Below are 20,555 nucleotides of genomic sequence, written 5' to 3'. Positions count from 1 at the left end.
AGCAGAGAAGTGGAGGTTTTCGCTTCAAAGCTCTGTTGTTCAAGAAATTGACCCACTATGCAGTTTACTTTCTGCATCTGCGTCATATCGCTGAGTCTACCTTTTTAAAGGGACATTTCTAAAAATGTTCAACTTCATATTCATAATCTCCAGCCGGGTTTAGACATAATTATGACTTTGTGACTGTGTTAACTAGTGACGACCCATATTGATGTGTATTCCTCCTGCTTTTACTTCCTGCTTTTACTTCCTGCTTTTACTTCCTGTTTTTACTTCCTGCTTTTACTTCCTGCTTTGCTCCTATGGGTATACTCTCAATGGCCGCCAGTCCACCCATTATGCCATCATTGACTTGAATGAGTACGCCCGTTCCATTCATTCTATTTCTAGGGCAGCACATGCGGTCAGGAACTGAGGAGAGGAGAAAATGTTCTCCATAAAAAATACAATTTGACAGTGAATATTTTACGTGTTGTTCTTGACCCCGTAAAACACTGGATATTTTGGCACTGTGTTTCTGGGGCTAACCCCTGAAAAGTCGGCGCTAGGGCCAGCTAGCCCTGGGCTAAGGTTGGTGCTAGTCCACTATAGAATGTGCAAGTGTGAACACTCGCTTAGCCCTGGGCTAAAATCTCTTGTGGGCTTGATGAAAAACACAGTGTAAATTACAACAGATTAAGCTTATTGATATACATGTATTATTTGAAACAAATGGATTGTTTGAAATGCAGTGACTCTGTGTGTTGTGTACTAAGACTTCATTGCATCTTTGACAGGGTACCTTCTAAGAGAAATCAAGAGGGCAGACATCCCACTTCCAGAGGGAGAAGTGAACCCGGTTGCACCCCTGCCCAAACATGTCCTAGTTATAATGGTTAGCGCACCCAACTGTCTCTCTAGAACGTTATAAATAATTTTATCATAAGAATGAAGTATTGACTTCGTCCCAAATGGCACCATATGTTCCCTAAGTAGTGCACTATATATAGGGAACATATGGTGCCATTTGGGACACCGCCCGTATTGCCATTACCATTGCTATTGACTCTCTGTATGTATGGCTGTCTCCAGGAGCAGTTGCAGAGGTTGGAGGTGGAGCTGAGCGAGGTGACCAGGAATAAGGAGAAGTTACAGAAGAACCTCCTGGAGCTGACAGAGTATACACACATGCTGCGCATCACACGCAACTTTGTGCACCGCAGCGCAGAGGTAGGTCCAAAAGCTTCTCCACAAAGCAGGATCCCACTACTGTACAACACTTTGCCCCTCAGTTTGACTTAAGAGCACTTGCATTGGCTTTGATTTGCTTCATGAAGAGACTGAGCAAATTTTAGGGTCACATGATTTGGCTTTGCGCATAACATTGAGGCTTTATTTTCTCTTTTCTTTCTTTATATAGGATGTTTTGGGGATACATCTGGGGCTAGCCAAAATCTTGCTGCTTGTCTTTTATTCATTCATGCATGGGAAAATTATTGCCCTTTTTCTAACAATGTGTTATGGGGGTGTATGTGTTTTGTGTTTGTCCTCACACTGGGGTTATGTTTCACAGTGTGAGCCCCCGCAGGTCCAGTATGAGGAGTTCCCCTTCCTAGAAAAGGATTCCATGATGGACTACAGCAGCATGCAGCGACTAGGGGCCAAACTAGGGTAAAGGGCTATCAGCAGTCATATATATTTGTACACACTTGGGTATTTGTGCCTGTTTACTGTAATACCCTGTTTATCTCACCCTCACTCCTGCAGGTTTATATCAGGGCTGATTCAGAGAAGGAAAATAGAGGCCTTTGAGCGCATGCTGTGGAGAGTGTGTAAGGGCTACACCATCCTTAGCTACTCTGAGATTGACGAGTACTTGGAGGACCCTGACACGGTGGGTCAATATTGTTCTGCCTGAGAGAGATTCTTAGCCCTTTTCTAAATGGTTGAGTGTGAGATAAAATAATAAGCTACTGCTTACCACATAGCTAAATTTAACAGCATCCCTGTTGGGCTTGTGAGAGGTAAAACATCTCACCTCAGCCTTACCATGTCTATATTCTAATCTGCTTCCTGTTCTCTGGTTATTGCAGGGTGAGCCAACTAAGAGTGTGGTTTTCCTCATCTCCTACTGGGGCGAGCAGATCGGACAGAAAGTCAAGAAGATCTGTGACTGGTAATTAAAACACCTCTCCAACTGACCTGTTACACTTTCAGCCTGAGGTGATTCCCTGTCAAACCATTAGGCCTGTTATCTTGCTCCCAACAAGCTCTGAAGACTGTGGCTTTAACCTATGTGATAACATCATGGAGCTTGTCTTTTTGCCCCTCAGCTACCACTGTCACGTGTATCCATACCCCAACAGCAATGAGGAGAGGAATGATGTTGTGGAGGGACTCAGGACTCGCATCCAGGACCTGCACACTGTAAGCTCTCTAAAATCCTTGTGAGCAACTACATAGTGGGTGATGTTTTTTTTGTTTGTTTTGTCTTTAAGTAATGAAAATAACTTTTTGACTATCAAATTTGTACAGTTAAAAATACAGATGTTTTCTTTTTATTATTACACCCATGTATTCTTTAACCAGAAAAGGTTAACTCCAGAGATCTCTCCCTAACGTCACTGGCTACTTAAAATATAAGCTATCAACAGATTAAGGTGTTCTTCCTGCTGAATTTAGCTGTTGAAATACAGTGCCTTCAGAAAGTATTTTAGTCCTCTTTTTTTAGTCCTGTTTTTGGTCCTTCCTCTATTTCTGGTGTCCATCCAGTTTGATTTCTATTTGTAACTGCTATTTCACAACATTTCTTAACCTACAGTTGAAGTCGGAAGTTTACATACACTTAGGTTGAAGTCATTAAAACTCGTTTTTTCAACCACTCCACAAATTTCTTGTAAACAAACTATAGTTTTGGCAAGTCGGTTAGGACATCTACATTGTGCATGACGCAAGTAATTTTTCCAACAATTGTTTACAGACAGATTATTTAACTTATAATTCACTGTATCACAATTCCAGTGGGTCAGAAGTTTACATACACTATGTTGACTGTGCATTTCAACAGCTTGGAAAATTCCAGAAAATGATGTCAGGGCTTTAGAAGCTTCTGATAGGCTAATTGACATAATTTGAATCAATTTGAGGTGTACCTGTGGATGTATTTCAATGCCTACCTTCAAACTCAGTGCCTCTTTGCGTGACATAGAAAAATCAAATGAAATCAGCTAAGATCTCAGAAAATAAATTGTAGACCTCAGCAAGTCTGGTTCATCCTTTGGAGCAATTTCCAAACGCCTGAAGGTACCACGTTCATCTGTACAAACAATAGTACGCAAGAATAAACACCATGGGACCACGCAGCTGTCATACTGCTCAGGAAGGAGTTCTGTCTCCTAGAGATGAACGTACTTTGGTGTGAAAAGTGCAAATCAATCCCAGAACAACATCAAAGGACCTTGTGAAGATGCTTGAGGAAATGGGCAAAAGTATCTATATCCACAGTAAAACGAGTCCTATATCGACATAACCTTAAAGGCAGCTCAGCAAGGAATAAGCCACTGCTCTAAAACCGCCATAAAAATGCCAGACTACGGTTTGCAACTGCACATGGGGACAAAGATCTTACTTTTTGGAGAAATGTCGTCTGGTCTGATGAAACAAAAATAGAACTGTTTGGTCATAATGACCATCGTTATGTTTGGAGGAAGAAGGGGGAGGCTTGCAAGCCGAAGAACACCATCCCAACCTTGAAGCACGGGGGTGGCAGCATCATGTTATGGGGGTACTTTGCTGCAGGACTGACTGGTGCGCTTCACAAAATAGATAGCATCATGAGGCAGGAAAATTACGCGGATATATTGACGCAACATCTCAAGACATCAGTTAAAGATTGGTCGCAAATGGGTCTGCCAAATGGACAATGACCCCAAGCATAATTACAAAGTTGTGGCAAAATGGCTTAAAGACAACAAAGTCAAGATATTCACAAAGCCCTGATCTCAATCCTATAGAAAATCTGTGAGCAGAACTGAAAAAGCGTGTGTGAGCAAGGAGGCCTACAAACCTGACTCAGTTACACCAGCTCTGTCTGGAGGAATGAGCCAAAATTCACCCAACCTATTGTGGGAAGCTTGTGGAAGGCTACCCAAAACGTTTGACCCAAGTTAAACAATTTAAAGGCAATGCTAACAAATATGTGATGGAAATAAAAAGCTGAAATAAATAATTCTCTCTCCTATTATTCTGACATTTCACATTCTTAAAATAAAGTGGTGATCCTAACTAACCTAAGACAGGGAACTTTTACTAGGATTAATTGTCAGGAATTGTGAAAAGCTGAGTTTAAATGTATTTGGCTAAGGTGTATGTAAACTTCGGACTTCAACTGTATACCCCTTGACTTCTTCCACATTTTATTACAGCCTGAATTCAAAATGGATTAAATGGATTTGTTACCCTCACCCATCTATACATACTACCCAATAATGACAAAGTAAAAACATGTTTTTTAGATTTGTTGTACATTTATTGAAAATGAAATACAGAAATATCTCATCTACATACAGTACCAGTCAAAAGTTTGGACACACCTACTCATTCCAGGGTTTTTCTTTATTTTTACTATTTTCTACATTGTAGAATAAGACATCAAAACTATGAAATAACACATGGAATCATGTAGTAACCTAAAAGGTGTTAAACAAATCAAAATATATTTTATATTTGAGATGCTTCAAAGTAGCCACCCTTTGCCATGTTGACAGCTTTGCACATTTTTGGCATTCTCTCAACCAGCTTCATGAGGTAGTCACCTGGAATGCATTTTAATTATCAGGTTTGTCTTGTTAATTTGTGGAAATGATTTCCTTCCTAATGCGTTTGAGCCAATCAGTTGTATTGTGACAGTGTAGGGGTGGTATTTAGAAGATAGCCCAATTTAGTGAAAGACAAAGTCCATATTATGGCAAGAACAGCCGCAAATAAGCAAAGAGAAATTACTTTAAGACATGAAGGTCAGTCAATCCGCAAAAAACAAATGAAACTGGCAGTTGCTATGATGAAACTGGCTCTCGTGAGTACCGCCACAGGAAAGGAAGACCCAGAGAGGATAAGAGGATACGTTCATTGGAGTTAACTGCACCTCAGATTGCAGCCAAAATAAATGCCTTTGAGTTCAAGTAACAGACACATCTCAACATCAACTGTTCAGAGGAGACTGCGTGAAGCAGGCCTTCATGGTCGAATTACTGCAAAGAAACCACTACTAAAGGACAACAATAAGAAGACGACACTTGCTTGGTTCAAGAAACACGAGCAATGGACATTGGTCTGATGAGACCAAAATTGAGATTTTTGGTTCCAACCGCCGTGTCTTTGTGAGACGCAGAATAGGTGAACTAATGATCTCTGCATGTGTGGTTTCCACTGTGAAGCATGGAGGAGGAGGAGGTGTGATGGTGCGGGGGTGCTTTGCGGGTGACAGTGTCAGTGATTTATTTAGAATTCAAGGCACAATTAACCAGATTGGCTACCACATCATTCTGCAACGATATGCAATCCCATCTGGTTTGCGCTTAGTGGGACTATCATTTGTTTTTCAACAGGACAATGACCCAAAACACATCTCCAGGCTGTGTAAGGGCTATTTGACCAAGAAGGAGAGTGATGGAGTGCTGCATCAGATGACCTGGCCTCCACAATCAACTGACCTCAACCCAATTGAGATGGTTTGGAATGAGTGCTCAGCATATGTGGGAACTCCTCCAAGACTGTTGGAAAAGCATTCCTAATGAATGTGGTTGAGAGAGTGCCAAGAGTATGCAAAGTTGTCAAGGCAAAAGGGTGGCTATTTGAAGAATCTCAAATATAAAATATATTTTTATTTGTTTAACACTCTTTTGGTTACTACATGATTCCATATGTGTTATTTTATAGTTTTGATTTCTTCACTATTATTCTACAATGTAGAAAATAGTAAAAATAAAGAAAAACCCTTGAATGACTAGGTGTGTCTAAACTTTTGAATGGTACTGTAAGTATTCACACCCTTGAGTTAATACATGTTAGAATCACCTTTGGCATCGATTACAGCTGTAAGTCTTCCTGCATAAGTCTCTGAGAGCTTTTCACACCTTGATTGTATGATATTTGCCCATTATTCTTCCCATTATTCAAAATTCTTAGAGTTCTGTCAAATTGGTTGTTGATCTTTGCCTGATCCAGCCTCAGTTTTCTGCTATCACAGCCATTAAACTCTGTAACTGTTTTAATGTCACCATTGGCCCCATGGTGAAATCCCTGAGCGGTTTCCTTTCTCTCCAGCAGCTGATTTAGGAAGGGCGCATGTATCTTTATATTGATACACCATCCAAAGTGTAATTAATAACATTACCATGCTCAAAGGGATATGCAATGTCTGCTTTAAAAAAATATATATTTACCCATCTACCAATAGGTACCCTTCTTTGCGAGGCATTGGAAAACCTCATCGGTCTTTGTGGTTGTATCTGTGTTTGAAATTCACTGCTTGACTAAGGGACCTTACAGATAATTGTATGTGGGGTACAGAGATGAGGTAGTCATTCAGAAATCATGTTAAACACTATAATTAAACACAGAGTGAGTTCATGCAACTTATTATGTGACTTGTTGAGCAAATTTCTACTCTTGAACTTATTTAGGCTTGCCATAACAAAGCGGTTGAATGCTTACTGACTCAGATTTTAATTTTTTAATAATTGGTATACCTTTCTAAAAACATAATTCCACTTTGAAATTGTGGTGTATTGTGTGTAGGCTAGTGACACAAAATATCACCATGCTCAAAGCAATATTCAATGTCTGAATTTTTAAAAGTTTTACCCATCTACCGAGATATACAGTCACTACAAAGATGCAGGCCAATGGTGACATTAAAACAGTATCCCTTAAAGAATGGGCCTCGTGCTTCCGGCTACGGCGAAGATTATAACTTCTTGGAAAGAAGCAGAATGGAGTGTGAGGGGTAGAGGTTTAGGAGCGAGAGGGAGAGTGCTCTCACTCAGGCGCCAGAGCGTGACCACTCTGGGGTCACTTGACTCTGCTTGTGCCTTGCAGTCTGGAAGACTGTTCAGATCAATCGTTTTGGAAGTTCTACCTCTGAAGAAAAAAAGAACTAAATTAACCTCTGGTCCCAGCACGTGATCTCCATGAGGTCTCAACTGAAGGCTGACTCTCCCTCCTCCCTTCCTCCCTCATGCGAACACACGCACATTCCAGAACTTAAAGCACACACACTCAAATTCCCTCCCTGGCATGTTCATTGCATTTTCTCTAGCCCCCACACAACATTCTTAGACATTCATTCATCATTTACCCAACTGTGTCTCGTGACAAAAATACCTTTGCTTCAATACCCAAACAAGCTATGGGCCCTTGCACTCAGTGGAGGCTGTGCTCAACGAGCCTAAGTCAATTCTACACACCCTTTTGATTTTCTGAATGAATGTGAAATCCCTTCCATTTGTTAAAATGTCATACTAATAACCCCCCACCCCAACCCCCGGCTTCCACCAGGTACTCCACAGGACAGAGGACTACCTGAGACAAGTCTTGAACAAGGCCTCTGAGTCCGTCTACACCTGGGTCATCCAGGTTAAGAAGATGAAGGCCATCTACCACATCCTCAACCTGTGTAGCTTTGACGTCACCAACAAGTGTCTGATAGCCGAGGTGTGGTGCCCTGTCAACGATCTGCCCATCCTGCGGAGGGCATTAGAGGAAGGCTCGGTGAGTCAGCTCCCTGTTACAATGGCTCCCTGTGTAATGTCATCGTTGGGCTTAACTATTTTATTGTTTTGGATTGTATTGTCATTGTTTGTGACCCCACCTTCTAACTACACTTTGTTCAGTATTTGGCTAAACCAACAGTCACACACCCAGTCAGCATGACCTGCTTTAATAATGGGGTTTTGGTTGTGGTAGAAAAATGGAAATTGTTCTCGTCTTGACCACCTCTGATCATTTAAGACAGATCCAGCTATTTAGAGAGTTGGGCCAACTTTTTGAATTGTGAATATTGTTATAATTCTAGACATTCAGTTACATAGCATTATTTTAATATTCCATGTCATGTTTATACGCGATAACATGGCTGCCATAGAATTTTGAAGTGTCATGTAAATGCTTCATAATGCTTATTCTAGACATTATTGTCCATGTACTGTAATGTTAATGAGGCGCTAACATGGCTGCCATAGAATGTTGTAGTGTCATGTAAATGCATAATAATGCAGAAACCTCAATTGCCCAACTCTAAATACATGGCTCTGGTTTAATTTATTAAACTAGTCTAGTCGTGGGTCCTGTTGGGCCCCAATTGAGGGCTACCAGGGATTCTGTCCATTATTACATTACACTGGCTAATGACGTACATATCATAAAGTCACATTCAGTTCAATGACAGCAGTCAATGCAAAGGTTCTGCCAGTCCTTTAAAAGGCTTAAAGGATTCTTCTAAATACGAGGCTTAAATGGTCAATGTATTTGAACAGTCTTGAATGGTCTAAAATATTTGAACTAACTGTTTGATGTTAGGATTCTGTCTCCATTTGGAGAAAACAAATGATGTCTCAAATAATTGGGTTGCCATCACTCAATCTCCATGCAACCTTAATAAGGCTAACATTGCAATAATCCCAGTCTGAAAAGCTACTGTCTTGACATTATTGGCTTACCTTTACAGAGGAAAAGTGGAGCCACGGTGCCTTCTTTTGTCAACCGTATTCCCAGCAATGACACTCCACCAACCCTAATAAGGACCAACAAGTTCACATCAGGCTTCCAGAACATAGTGGAGGCCTATGGAGTGGGCAACTATAGAGAGGTTAACCCAGGTACAGTACACCCTCGCTAGCCAATGACCGCTGATTACTACATTTAGGATTAAATCACATGCTATCATTAGGCCTACTGCTTTTATGTTTTCTGTTTGTTTGCTATTTCTATGAGCCACATGCCTGTAGCCACAGACACATGTTCACTCCTAACAAGGATGGACAATAAAGTTTTACACTTTATTGATAGTTGAATGTGTATATGGAGTAATTATGATGTATTGTCTGTTGTGTCTAACAGCTCCTTACACAATCATCACCTTCCCCTTCCTGTTTGCTGTGATGTTTGGAGACCTGGGCCATGGTGTGATCATGGCTCTGTTTGCTCTCTGGATGGTGCTGTATGAGGACAATCGCAAACTGAAACGCACCAGGAACGAGGTGAAAGGGGCAGAGGAGAGGGTGTCAGTGTGTACGTCCCAAATGCCACCCTATTCCCTATGTAGTGCACTAGTTTTGACCAGAGGCCATGGGGATTTGGCCAAAAGTAGTGCACTACATAGGGAATAGGGTGCCGTTTGGGATGCTGCCCGGTTGTGTGGGGAAATTGTTTCTGGTCTAAATAAGCTAAATGAGTAATAAGCAAACAGTAAATGTTGTGGTTAGCTGGATGTTTCCCCCTATGTTGACAATGGTGTATTTGTATGCTCAGATCTGGAACACATTCTTCGAGGGCCGTTACATCATCCTTATGATGGGCTTGTTCTCGGTCTATACCGGACTCATCTACAACGACTGCTTTTCCAAGTCTCTTAACATCTTTGGCTCGGGCTGGAGCGTCAATGCCATGTTTGAATCTGGAAATTGGACTTGGTAAGTACTGTACTGTAATATGTTCTGTACTGTAAAATCTGTTCCTGAGATTACAGAGATGATTAGGTCAGGGTGAAAGTCCACATGATCACAACTCAATGCCAATATGTTTTGGTTTTTGATGTCCTATCACTGATTGGCCATACTGGTTTTTCAATTATATATTAATTACAAGTCAAATTAAGTATAACAATTGCAAAGATGTATGCGACATTAAAGATTACATCACCTGATAGCTTGTTCTTTTAATTGTTCACTTTTGTATTTTCTTTAAAAGGGATTCCACACTCCGCACCAATGCCTTTCTGACCCTTGATCCCAATGTCCCTGGGGTTTTCAATGGACCCTACCCTTTGGGCATTGACCCGGTAAGTACATGGCTTTATGATTCATGGTCACAAACTTCTTTGTCTTGTCTCTATGTTTGCTACACACACAAGCTATTCCCTGTCTCTTCTTAACCGTACACATTTGCCTCTCACCAACCAGGTCCAATAAAGTAAGTCATGGATCATTACTCATTGTCATTTCAATGTTTTGTTAACAATCGCATCAGTCTGACTGTGATGTAGTCTGTCCATACCTCAACCTGATGTGGTTATTTTCCTTGTTTCTTCCAATGTGTAGATTTGGAACTTGGCGTCAAATCGTCTGACCTTTCTGAACTCCTACAAGATGAAGATGTCTGTGATCGTTGGTATCAGTCACATGAGCTTCGGGGTCATCCTAGGTATCTTCAACCACCTGTGAGTTACAGCACACACTCCCCCCACACTTTGCAGCCTTCTGTGTGTCTATGAAAGAACTTTATAGCTCTGTTGTCTGTGTCTATCTGTGTAGGCATTTTAGGAAAAAGTTCAACCTGTACTTGGTACTCCTCCCGGAGCTGCTGTTCCTGCTGTGCCTGTTTGGCTACCTGGTCTTCATGATCATCTACAAGTGGCTGGCCTTCTCTGCACGCGACTCCCAGATGGCCCCCAGCATCCTCATCCACTTCATCAACATGTTCCTCATGCAGGGGGACGGGGTGCCACCCCTCTTCCCAGGACAGGTACATGTGTGTTCACACAGTGGTTGTCTCCAAAATGACATCCTATTCCCTATATGCACTATAGGGAATAGTGTGCTATTTGGGACACACTCGCTGAATATGCATATAGAACTGGGACTTCTCACTAAAACCCTTACTTGTGAAGGACCACTCGCTCAGTGAAGACATGTATACAAGCCCAACCCGCTCTGAAGCTACTTCAGTGAGACTGTAACAGACCTGTCTGTTCTTTCCCTCTCCTACTGTAGGTTGGGCTGCAGGTGTTCCTGGTGGTCATTGCTCTACTATCGGTGCCTGTCTTACTGCTGGGGAAACCAGTCTACCTCTACTGGCTACACAACGGAGGAGCCAACCGCATTGGAATGTACAGGGTGAGGCTTTGAGTTTGTAGCTCTAGCTGAGCTACGAGTCATAAGCATGTGTGGGTAGTGTGTCCATATATGAGTCTGTGTTCTGGTTGTAACATAGTCTATGGTGGTGTGTGTGTGTGTGTGTGTAGTCTGTTTATAGGAGTGCGCTCCGGTTTTAACATGCAGAGTGTGTGTGGTGTGTGTCAACAGGGTTATGAGCGTGTGCGGCGGCACAGCGAGGAGGAGCTCTCTCTGATGAGGGCAAATGACATGGAGGAGGGCAGTGTCCCCAGTGACCTCTCCACCAGCAGAGAGCAGCAGAAAGAGGAGGTTAGCTGATGACAGCACAGTCACCACCCCCCACTAGCCTCTCATTCAGACATCAGTACACTATGGGTCCCGAAAGTAACAGGTCCTTGTTGTGTTTTACAGTTTGACTTTGGGGACATGTTCCTGCACCAGTCTATTCACACCATAGAGTACTGCCTGGGCTGCATCTCCAACACAGCCTCCTACCTGCGCCTCTGGGCTCTAAGTCTGGCACATGCCCGTGAGTATCAACACACCACATCAAATGTTTATTATTTGTATTAACATTTGAAGGATAAACATTTAAAGTGCATTTTATATTGAGAGAGGATCATTATTTATGTATGTAATGTTCTCTGACTGGAGCAACCTTCTTTTAAATTATTAAATCAAATGAATCAATCAGAGATGTGACGGTGTTTGTTTGTCTCTGCTCCCCCAGAGCTGTCGGAGGTGCTGTGGTCCATGGTGATGCGGTTGGGCCTGCGGATGGACACCAGCCTGGGCATCATGTTTCTGGTGCCAGTGTTTGGGATATTCGCTGTGCTCACTGTGTCTATCCTCCTGGTTATGGAGGGACTGTCTGCCTTCCTCCATGCTCTCAGGCTGCACTGGTTAGTTACTCTCTATACTTGCAGAATTGAGTGAAGGACAGGAAATATGTGTAAAAATTCAACACATCATGCCTTTATAATGCTTTTATTAATGCTTACTCTATATTCAGTGAATTCTGTTCTCTCTCCATAGGGTGGAGTTCCAAAATAAGTTCTACACTGGGACTGGAATCAAGTTTGTTCCCTTTGCCTTCTCCCTCCTGCCCTCTAGCTTTGAGCATGATGGCTTGCTGTGAATGGGACAAACAATGCTTCTGCCCTCCCAGAGGCAAACTGCCACAATGTGCCAGCAGGATCCAGTGCTATATAGCTAGCCTGGGTACTAGTCGGTTTGTGCCATCATGCCACTCCTAAATGACAAGGAGTGGCATGATGGCACAAACATATTGGTACCCGGGCTTCTAATGAGCCTCATCGACATACAGTCCAATTTCATAGTTGTTTTTTTCTACTATTTGTTGCCTTACGTAAGTACAACCAAATCTCAGTGTATCATGCTCTATTTTCAATTGAATGAAATTCTGGGTTACCAAAACTTTGCAAGGAAAAGCCTCCTTCAGTCATGTTTGTAAATGAAAAGTATTTTTGGATGAATGTGGGAGAGATGTACATTTTATTTTATAGAGTGATAAAGTTTGAATAAGAAATTAACATTTGAATGACTACGACAGGCTTACAAAAAGTGGTGCATCACTCTTGAAAGTATGCATACCGTGTTGTGCTGAATGCTGACAAAATTATATTAAATTAAGATGTGTTTCCTATGCCTCCATCGCTTTGTGGAAGACTACTCCTTAAACTGCCCATTCCATGGATGAAAATGAAAAGTATAGCTCAAGACATCATTTAATGACACCAACGATCCCTGATTATGAATAAAGCAGGAAAAGCGGGCACTGGACCAGTGCAGAGATCAATTCTCTCCAAAGCTTTTTACTATATTCCCATCCTGTAGCACCATAGCAGGAGGATGTAGTTTATGCTGTTGGGTAATTGTACCTTCAAGATGGAAAAATAAGAAAGAGTTATAATTTTTTATTTCAATTTGTTTTTGTTGATATTGGTTAAATGTCCTAATGATGGTATTAAACTCTCTGAAGAGGAGCTAATTGTTTGAATGGGGAGCTTGCACCATTTCATTGTAAACTCACTTGCTGTGTTATCAAACAGTAATGTGCTGTATCTTAGTGATGCTTAAAGATGCCTCTAAAGCAGGATTCTATGGGAAATGCTGCTGTGAAGTTGAGACGAGGGGAGAATCTCAATTGCATACTCCTCGCATCCTCAAAACCCATTGGAGGAGAAGTTCAGAGGGGAAGGACCTCTGGCTTTCTCATCCAATGGGTTTTGAGGAGGCGAGGAGCGTGGCCTCAAGGAGTCTGCAATTTAGAATATGTCTAGGTAATGTAAAAATAGTGGTTAGAAAATACTTTTCTATAACTATGATGACCACTAATTCTTAGATGTGAAGTCTGATTAGCAATGGCTCTAACGTCTAATCCTTGATTACACAATATGTGTGGTTTGTTGAAGGGCTTTCTGTAAATGTTTGTACCTATTCTAATGTAGTCTATTTTAATCATATTTATTTTAAAGAATGTAAACATTTGATTTATTCGCATCATTAACTCCATACTTATATTAGTGGTATGCATACATTCCTCTGTTTTGGCTTTGCTGAATTATTTTATATCAGATAATGGTGAACATGTTTTCAGTGTAACAGGTGAATAAAGCTGACTGAATAAAGTTGAATTTGACTGAAAATGTTAATGTCAGTGGCGTTACTTTTGCGCCAGACACCAGTGCCCAAGCGCCGCGCGAGACTATCAGATGTTGCGACTGGAGGGCGCCAAAGGGGGCGCATGGCTCACAGAAACAGAAAGTTGACCAGTTGCCATAGTGACATGAGGCTGTCAATTGGTTGCAAGTAGCTAGCTACATCAACAAACGACAACATTTGAAGTTAGCTAGCTAAAAGCTAACATTAGTACTTTGTTGTAACTTAATTGAGGGATAAAATGTCCCTCGACGACCCGCGGGTGGAGTGGATCCGAAACCGGGTATATTCCTGTTTTTATTTGCCGGAGCCAGGTTGTTTCGAGGAATTGCTGAGCCGCGGAGATGGAGAAGAAGAGCAGAAAATAATCCGATTTCTGAATGAAGTCACCGAGGAAGAGTCAGCATCGACGCTGCTGTTTTTCAAAGGAGTCAACGAGGAAGAGATTGAAGTTGAAATTCCGATTGGTACGTAAGTGACGAGTAGCCACACGTATGTTGTCAATGTCGCGTTCAAGACCACTACAAACTTGAAACTCTGAAGAACTCGGAAATCGCGTTAAGTGCGACTTCAGTGGGTTCAAGACAACAGCTGGAATTTCAAGAATAACTCATTTTAATACATTCTGAAATAAAATATCAATCAGAAACTCTGACATCATCCTTTGCTGGGTTCAACACAACTGGGAACTCGGAAATCTCTGACTTCAGTGCGTTCAAGACAGAGAATGGTGGAGGTTTCTAGTGGCCAAAAGGCTGTATTAGCATGGGCAGCACCATTGAGGTCTTCCACCATTTTAATGTAGGCAACTGGGTGGGACTTCCAACTTCATTGGCTTATCCCTCTTGGGGACCCTGTTGGAGTCATGTCCAACCGGGTCATCGGGAGGGATCAGCCAATCCTGAAGAAGAAAATTGACGACTTCAAAATAGAGATTGCCCCAATGGTGCTGCCCATGCTGTCATAGAGCTATAATGGCACAGATACAAAGATGAGTCATCTGTCTATCTATCTATTCTATTTAGCTATCTATATGGTTCAAGACAACTGGGAACTCTGAAAAAAACAAGCTGTGACTAGGAAAAATTGTTTTGAATGGTCATCCAACTAGGAATTCCAAGTTCGAAAACGCAGACATCTTCGACTTCCCTACCTGAAGATCACTGACATCATGATTTGACCTTGTTTTTTCCCCGGTTCTCAGTTGTCTTGAAAGCAGCATAATGACTCACTCCTCATCACACTGTGGCCTTTTCTCAATTGGATTTGTTCAACTCCTGCATCCTCTCACGCTTCCTTTTTGAAAAGGTCAAAGGTAATCTAGGCGAGGTGGCGAGGAGAGGGAACGTGGACAAAAATGAGCTTGTATGAAACTCCTCCAGTCACGCATCATCAGGCAAATTACATTTACTAGACCAAAGCAATCGTTGCAAAGAGATTGATGTAAAGTAATTTAACATTGAGTTGGGAATGGAATTTGAGAGGAATGCGAGAGCCTTCCCAATGATAAACTCACAGCTGGGGCTGCAACCTGGTCTCAGAGCATTTTGTATTATTCTGTATGTAAATCCGAGACACTTCATTTAGTATGATATTTTTCCACCTTGTCGGATCGAGGATTCAAACCAGCGACCTTTCGACATCATAGCATTAGATAATGGGGATCCTAATAAAAAATCAAATTCAAGAAGGCAGGCCTTCAGTAGGCAACCTCAAGAAGGCTTCCACCCAGGCCAGAGGTTCATGGGCCAGAGGTTCCTGGTCCAGAGTTTCCTGCTCCAGACGTTCCTGGACCAGCACAGGGATGATGTCCACCTGGATGGTCAGTTTCCTGAACCAAAGGTGGGAGCAGTTCCTGGGTGTGTCCTGAGCCAGTCTTACAGCTGGGGGCTGAATCAGTGCCTCTCTGGTTCTCACCTGGTTAGTCTTATTCATCCCACACTTCCAGTAAGGCCTGGTCTCTTGCTTAGCGACAGTGGCTGTTGGGACAGGTTCCTGGGCCACAGTGGGTGTTGGGAGTGGTTCCTGGGCTGGAGTTTGATATGTTTCATGGGCGTCTCTGGTGGTACGGTAGTTTATGTATGTCGACGTGTGTCAAATACACTATATATACAAAAGTATGTGGACACTCCTTCAAATTAGTGGATTAGACTATTTTAGACACAAGGTGTATAAAATCGATCAAAAATCCATGAAATCTCCATAGACAAACATTGGCAGTAGAATGACAGCTCAGTGACTTTCAACATGGCACTGTCATACCACCTTTCCAACAAGTCAGTTCGTCAAGTTTCTGCCCTGCCAGAGCTGCCCCGGTCAACTGTAAGTACTGTTATTATGAAGTGGAAAGTCTAGGAGCAACAACAACTCAGCTGTGAACACCGGCGAGTGCTGAAGCTTGTAGCACGTAAAAATCGTTTGTCCTCGGTTGCAACACTCACTAGTGTCGTGACGTGACTATCATTAATGTGATGACTGTTAATTTTCGAATCAACTATGTTTAATTGTTACCTGATTAAATTAATCATGTAATAATTAACTAATTGGGAATTTGGGACACAACGGAAAAAGTTGTTTAACGGGTTACCCTCTCCCGAATTAAACTCAAAGATATATATATATATATATACACACACACACACAGAAAATCACATTGTAGGATTTTTAATGAATTTATTTGCAAATTATGGTGAAAAATAAGTATTTGGTCAATAACAAAAGTTTATCTCAATACTTTGTTATATACCCTTTGTTGGCAATGACAGAGGTCAAATGTTTTCTGTAAGTCTTCACAAGGTTTTCACACGCTGTTGCTGGTATTTTGGCCCATTCCTCCATGCAGATCTCCTCTAGAGCAGTGATGTTTTGGGGCTGTTGCTGGGCAACACGGACTTTCAACTCCCTCCAAAGATTTTCTATGGGGTTGAGATCTGGAGACTGGCTAGGCCACTCCAGGACCTTGAAATGCATCTTACGAAGCCACTCCTTCGTTGCCCGGGTGGTGTGTTTGGGATCATTGTCATGCTGAAAGACCCAGCCACGTTTCATCTTCAATGCCCTTGCTGATGGAAGGAGGTTTTCACTCAAAATCTCACGATACATGGCCCCATTCATTCTTTCCTTTACACGGATCAGTCGTCCTGGTCCCTTTGCAGAAAAACAGCCCAAAGCATGATGTTTCCACCCCCATGCTTCACAGTAGGTATGGTGTTCTTTGGATGCAACTCAGCATTATTTGTCCTCCGAACACGACGAGTTGAGTTTTTACCAAAAAGTTATATTTTGGTTTCATCTGACCATATGACATTCTCCCAATCTTCTTCTGGATCATCCAAATGCTCTCTAGCAAACTTCAGACGGGTCTGGACATGTACTGGCTTAAGCAGGGGGACACGTCTGGCACTGCAGGATTTGAGTCCCTGGCGGCGTAGTGTGTTACGGATGGTAGGCTTTGTTACTTTGGTCCCAGCTCTCTGCAGGTCATTCACTAGGTCCCCCCGTGTGGTTCTGGGATTTTTGGTCACCGTTCTTGTGATCATTTTGAACCCACGGGGTGAGATCGAGGGAGATTATCAGTGGTCTTGTATGTCTTCCATTTCCTAATAATTGCTCCCACAGTTGATTTCTTCAAACCAAGCTGCTTACCTATTGCAGATTCAGTCTTCCCAGCCTGGTGCAGGTCTACAATTTTGTTTCTGGTGTCCTTTGACAGCTCTTTGGTCTTGGCCATAGTGTAGTTTGGAGTGTGACTGTTTGAGGTTGTGGACAGGTGTCTTTTATACTGATAACAAGTTCAAACAGGTGCCATTAATACAGGTAACGAGTGGAGGACAGAGGAGCCTCTTAAAGAAGAAGTTACATGTCTGTGAGAGCCAGAAATCTTGCTTGTTTGTAGGTGACCAAATACTTATTTTCCTCCATAATTTGCAAATAAATTAATTAAAAATCCTACAATGTGATTTTCTGGATTTTTTTTCCTCATTTTGTTTGTCATATGTGAAGTGTACCTATGATGAAAATTACAGGCCTCTCTCATCTTTTTAAGTGGGAGAACTTGCACAATTGGTGGCTGACTAAATACTTTTTTGCCCCACTGTCCACTGTGTATATATATATATATATATATAAATTATTTATCGATATCAGTCTCATTCTGAATGTCGCATAATCCTTGGATCTGCAAGAACCCCAGCCTTTCTGAATTTTCAGTACTACACAAATTGACATAATTTATTTACTAACTAACTAAATAACACAGAATACACATACACACTTACATGAGATAAAAGTCCTTTGTGGACTGACTTGTTACACATATGGAGAGGGAGGAGTAGGTAAAGAGAAGAGAGACAAAGGGAGACAACACTTGGATACATTTGGAACCTACGCTAAAAGGAATAGTAATACTTTGCACATGAATCAATGCTCATTCACTTTCTTTCAGTGGTACATAGTCAAGTTCTAGATCCCTTTACATGCACAGCTGCAGATTGTCAAATGTTCTGGTCTAGTCTATCTTCTTCACTCGTTTTGAGAGTTTCAGAGTTTTTAATTAAAGCTGAACTTGCTTTTTGCCTGAGTAACCTCTGGTGCCATTCCATGACCATTCCATGATGACATTGCTCTATACTGTATATAACTGAGTTACGCCTTAAATCTGTCTTTGGTTTGGGTACCGTGAAGAAACCCATAGTGGCGTGCCTGATGGGGTATGTACAGTGGAAAGAAAAAGTATGTGAACCCTGTAGAATTACCTGGATTTCTGCATAAATTGGTCATAAAATTTGATCTGATCTTCGTCTAAGTCACAACAATAGACAAACACAGTCTGCTTAAACTAATAACACTCAAACAATTATATATATTTTTATAATTCATGTCTTTATTGAACACACCGTGTAAACATTCACAGTGCAGGTTAGAAAAAGTATGTGAACCCTTGGATTTAATAATAGGTTGATCCTCCTTTGGTAGCAATAACCTCAACCAAACGTTTTCTGTTGTTGCGGATCAGACCTGCACATCGGTCAGGAGGAATTTTGGGCCATTCCTCTTTACAAAACTGTTTCAGTTCCACAATATTCTTGGGATGTCCGGTGTGAACCGCTCTCTTGAGGTCATGCCACAGCATCTCAATCGGGTTGAGGTCAGGACTGACATGGCCACTCCAGAAGGCATATTTTCTTCTGTTCAAGCCATTCTGATTTACTTCTGTCTTTTGGGTTGTTGTCCAGTTGCATCACCTAACTAACGTCTGTTGAGCTTCAATTGGCGGACGGATAGCCTTACATTCTCCTGCAAAATGTCTTGATAAACTTGGGAATTCATTTTTCCGTTGATAATAGCCAGCTGTCCAGGCCCTGAGGCAGCAAATCAGCCCCAAATCATGATGCTCCCTCCACCATACTTTACAGTTGTGATGAGGTTTTGATGTTGGTGTACTGTGCCTTTTTTTCTCCACACATAGTGTTTTGTGTTCCTTGCAAACAACTCAACTTTAGTGTAATCTGTCCACAGAATATTTTGCCAGAAGTGCTGTGGAACATCCAGGTGCTCTTTTGCGAACTTCAGACGTGCAGCAATGTTGTTGTTTTTTGACAGCAGTGGCTTCTTCTGTGGTGTCCTCCCATGAACACCATTCTTGTTTAGTGTTTTATGTATTGTAGACTTGTTGACAGAGATGTTAGCATCTTCCAGAGACTTCTGTAAGTCTTTAGCTGACACTCTAGGATTCTTCTTAACCTCATTGAGCATTCTGCGCTGTGCTCTTGCAGTCATCTTTGCAGGACAGCCACTCACAGTGCTGAAATTTCTAAATGTATAGACAATTTGTCTTACCGTGGACTTTCTTTTAGAGATACTTTGGTAACCCTTTCCAGCTTTATGCAAGGCAACCATTCTTAATCTTAGGTCTTCTGAGTTATCTTTTGTTCGAGGCATGGTTCACATCAGGTAATGCTTCTGTGAATAACAAACTCAAATTTTGTGGGGCAGGGCAGCTCTAACCAAAATCTCCAATCTCATCTCCTTGATTCGACTCCAAGTTAGTTGACTCCTGACTCCAATGAGCATTTGGAGAAGTCATTAGCCTAGGGGTTCACATACTTTTTCCAACCTACACTGTGAATGTTTACATGATGTATTCAATATAGAAGAGAAATGCAATAATGTGTGTGTTATTAGTTTAAGCACACTGAGTTTGTCCATTGTTGTGACTTAGATGAAGATCAGATCAAATCTTATGTGAAATTTATGCAGAACTCCAGGTAATTCCAAATGGTTCACATACTTTTTCTTGCCACTGTATGTCTGTTTGAAGTGTATGCAAATATATTATACAAGTGGTTAGCCATTTTTAATACATGCATGTTTCTTAAAAAGACTAGAAGAGAAGTAGTACATTTCTCCTCAACAGTGAAAGACTATCATGCGTGTTGTTGATGTTAGTTCTGTGTGTGCAGTTAAGGTTAAGGAGTGCTGCTTTGTTTTGATCCAGCTGCAGCTTTGCTAGGTCTTTCTTTGCTTCATATTACCAGGCAGCAATCAAGATGGGACAAGATCAAAGCCTGAACAACTAGTACAGTTGATCTTTGTGTCATAAACGCAGAATAGCTTTTTATAACAGACATACCTCTCCCCATCTTCACAACAACTTTGTCAATATGACTTGACCATGATCACAGACCATCCAATGTTGCTCCTAGGAGTTCAGCTTCTTCAACTTGTTCAGTGGTTACACCCTTTATGCACAAATCCAGGTGATGTTTAGGTCTAAGAGAATGC

The 20,555-nt window shown here is 41.7% G+C and overlaps 2 protein-coding genes across 3 annotated transcripts in view; both read left to right on the top strand.

Annotated features, from left to right (window-relative positions):
• LOC110525727 (V-type proton ATPase 116 kDa subunit a2) overlaps positions 1-13,759 on the top strand; it is a 34,249-nt gene extending 20,490 nt beyond the window's left edge. The window contains exons 1-19 of one of the 2 annotated variants that reach the window (XM_021606124.2): positions 338-570; positions 777-874; positions 1,072-1,209; positions 1,553-1,650; positions 1,747-1,873; positions 2,073-2,155; positions 2,313-2,406; positions 7,537-7,749; positions 8,705-8,855; positions 9,097-9,236; positions 9,508-9,668; positions 9,946-10,036; positions 10,296-10,414; positions 10,509-10,719; positions 10,968-11,090; positions 11,280-11,399; positions 11,502-11,619; positions 11,821-11,992; positions 12,126-13,759. In XM_021606124.2, coding sequence (XP_021461799.2) covers positions 872-874; positions 1,072-1,209; positions 1,553-1,650; positions 1,747-1,873; positions 2,073-2,155; positions 2,313-2,406; positions 7,537-7,749; positions 8,705-8,855; positions 9,097-9,236; positions 9,508-9,668; positions 9,946-10,036; positions 10,296-10,414; positions 10,509-10,719; positions 10,968-11,090; positions 11,280-11,399; positions 11,502-11,619; positions 11,821-11,992; positions 12,126-12,228 — 2,265 coding nt within the window. In that variant the 5' untranslated portion in view covers positions 338-570; positions 777-871 and the 3' untranslated portion in view covers positions 12,229-13,759. Of the gene's footprint in view, positions 1-337; positions 571-776; positions 875-1,071; positions 1,210-1,552; positions 1,651-1,746; positions 1,874-2,072; positions 2,156-2,312; positions 2,407-7,536; positions 7,750-8,704; positions 8,856-9,096; positions 9,237-9,507; positions 9,669-9,945; positions 10,037-10,295; positions 10,415-10,508; positions 10,720-10,967; positions 11,091-11,279; positions 11,400-11,501; positions 11,620-11,820; positions 11,993-12,125 lie in introns of those variants that run through there. The other variant, XM_021606123.2, reaches the window with a different exon arrangement.
• A 79-nt stretch (positions 13,760-13,838) lies between these two features.
• The window catches only part of dnah10 (dynein axonemal heavy chain 10), a 60,079-nt gene continuing 53,362 nt past the window's right edge, over positions 13,839-20,555 (top strand). The window contains exon 1 of the mRNA XM_036979869.1: positions 13,839-14,239. Coding sequence (XP_036835764.1) covers positions 14,014-14,239 — 226 coding nt within the window. The 5' untranslated portion in view covers positions 13,839-14,013. The remainder of the gene's footprint in view (positions 14,240-20,555) is intronic.

This window comes from Oncorhynchus mykiss, chromosome 6 (assembly GCF_013265735.2).
Source record: "Oncorhynchus mykiss isolate Arlee chromosome 6, USDA_OmykA_1.1, whole genome shotgun sequence".
Taxonomy (NCBI): Eukaryota; Metazoa; Chordata; class Actinopteri; order Salmoniformes; family Salmonidae; genus Oncorhynchus; species Oncorhynchus mykiss.
The sequence above is the reverse complement of the archived record's forward strand: the minus strand, read 5'-3'. Positions and strand labels throughout refer to the sequence as shown.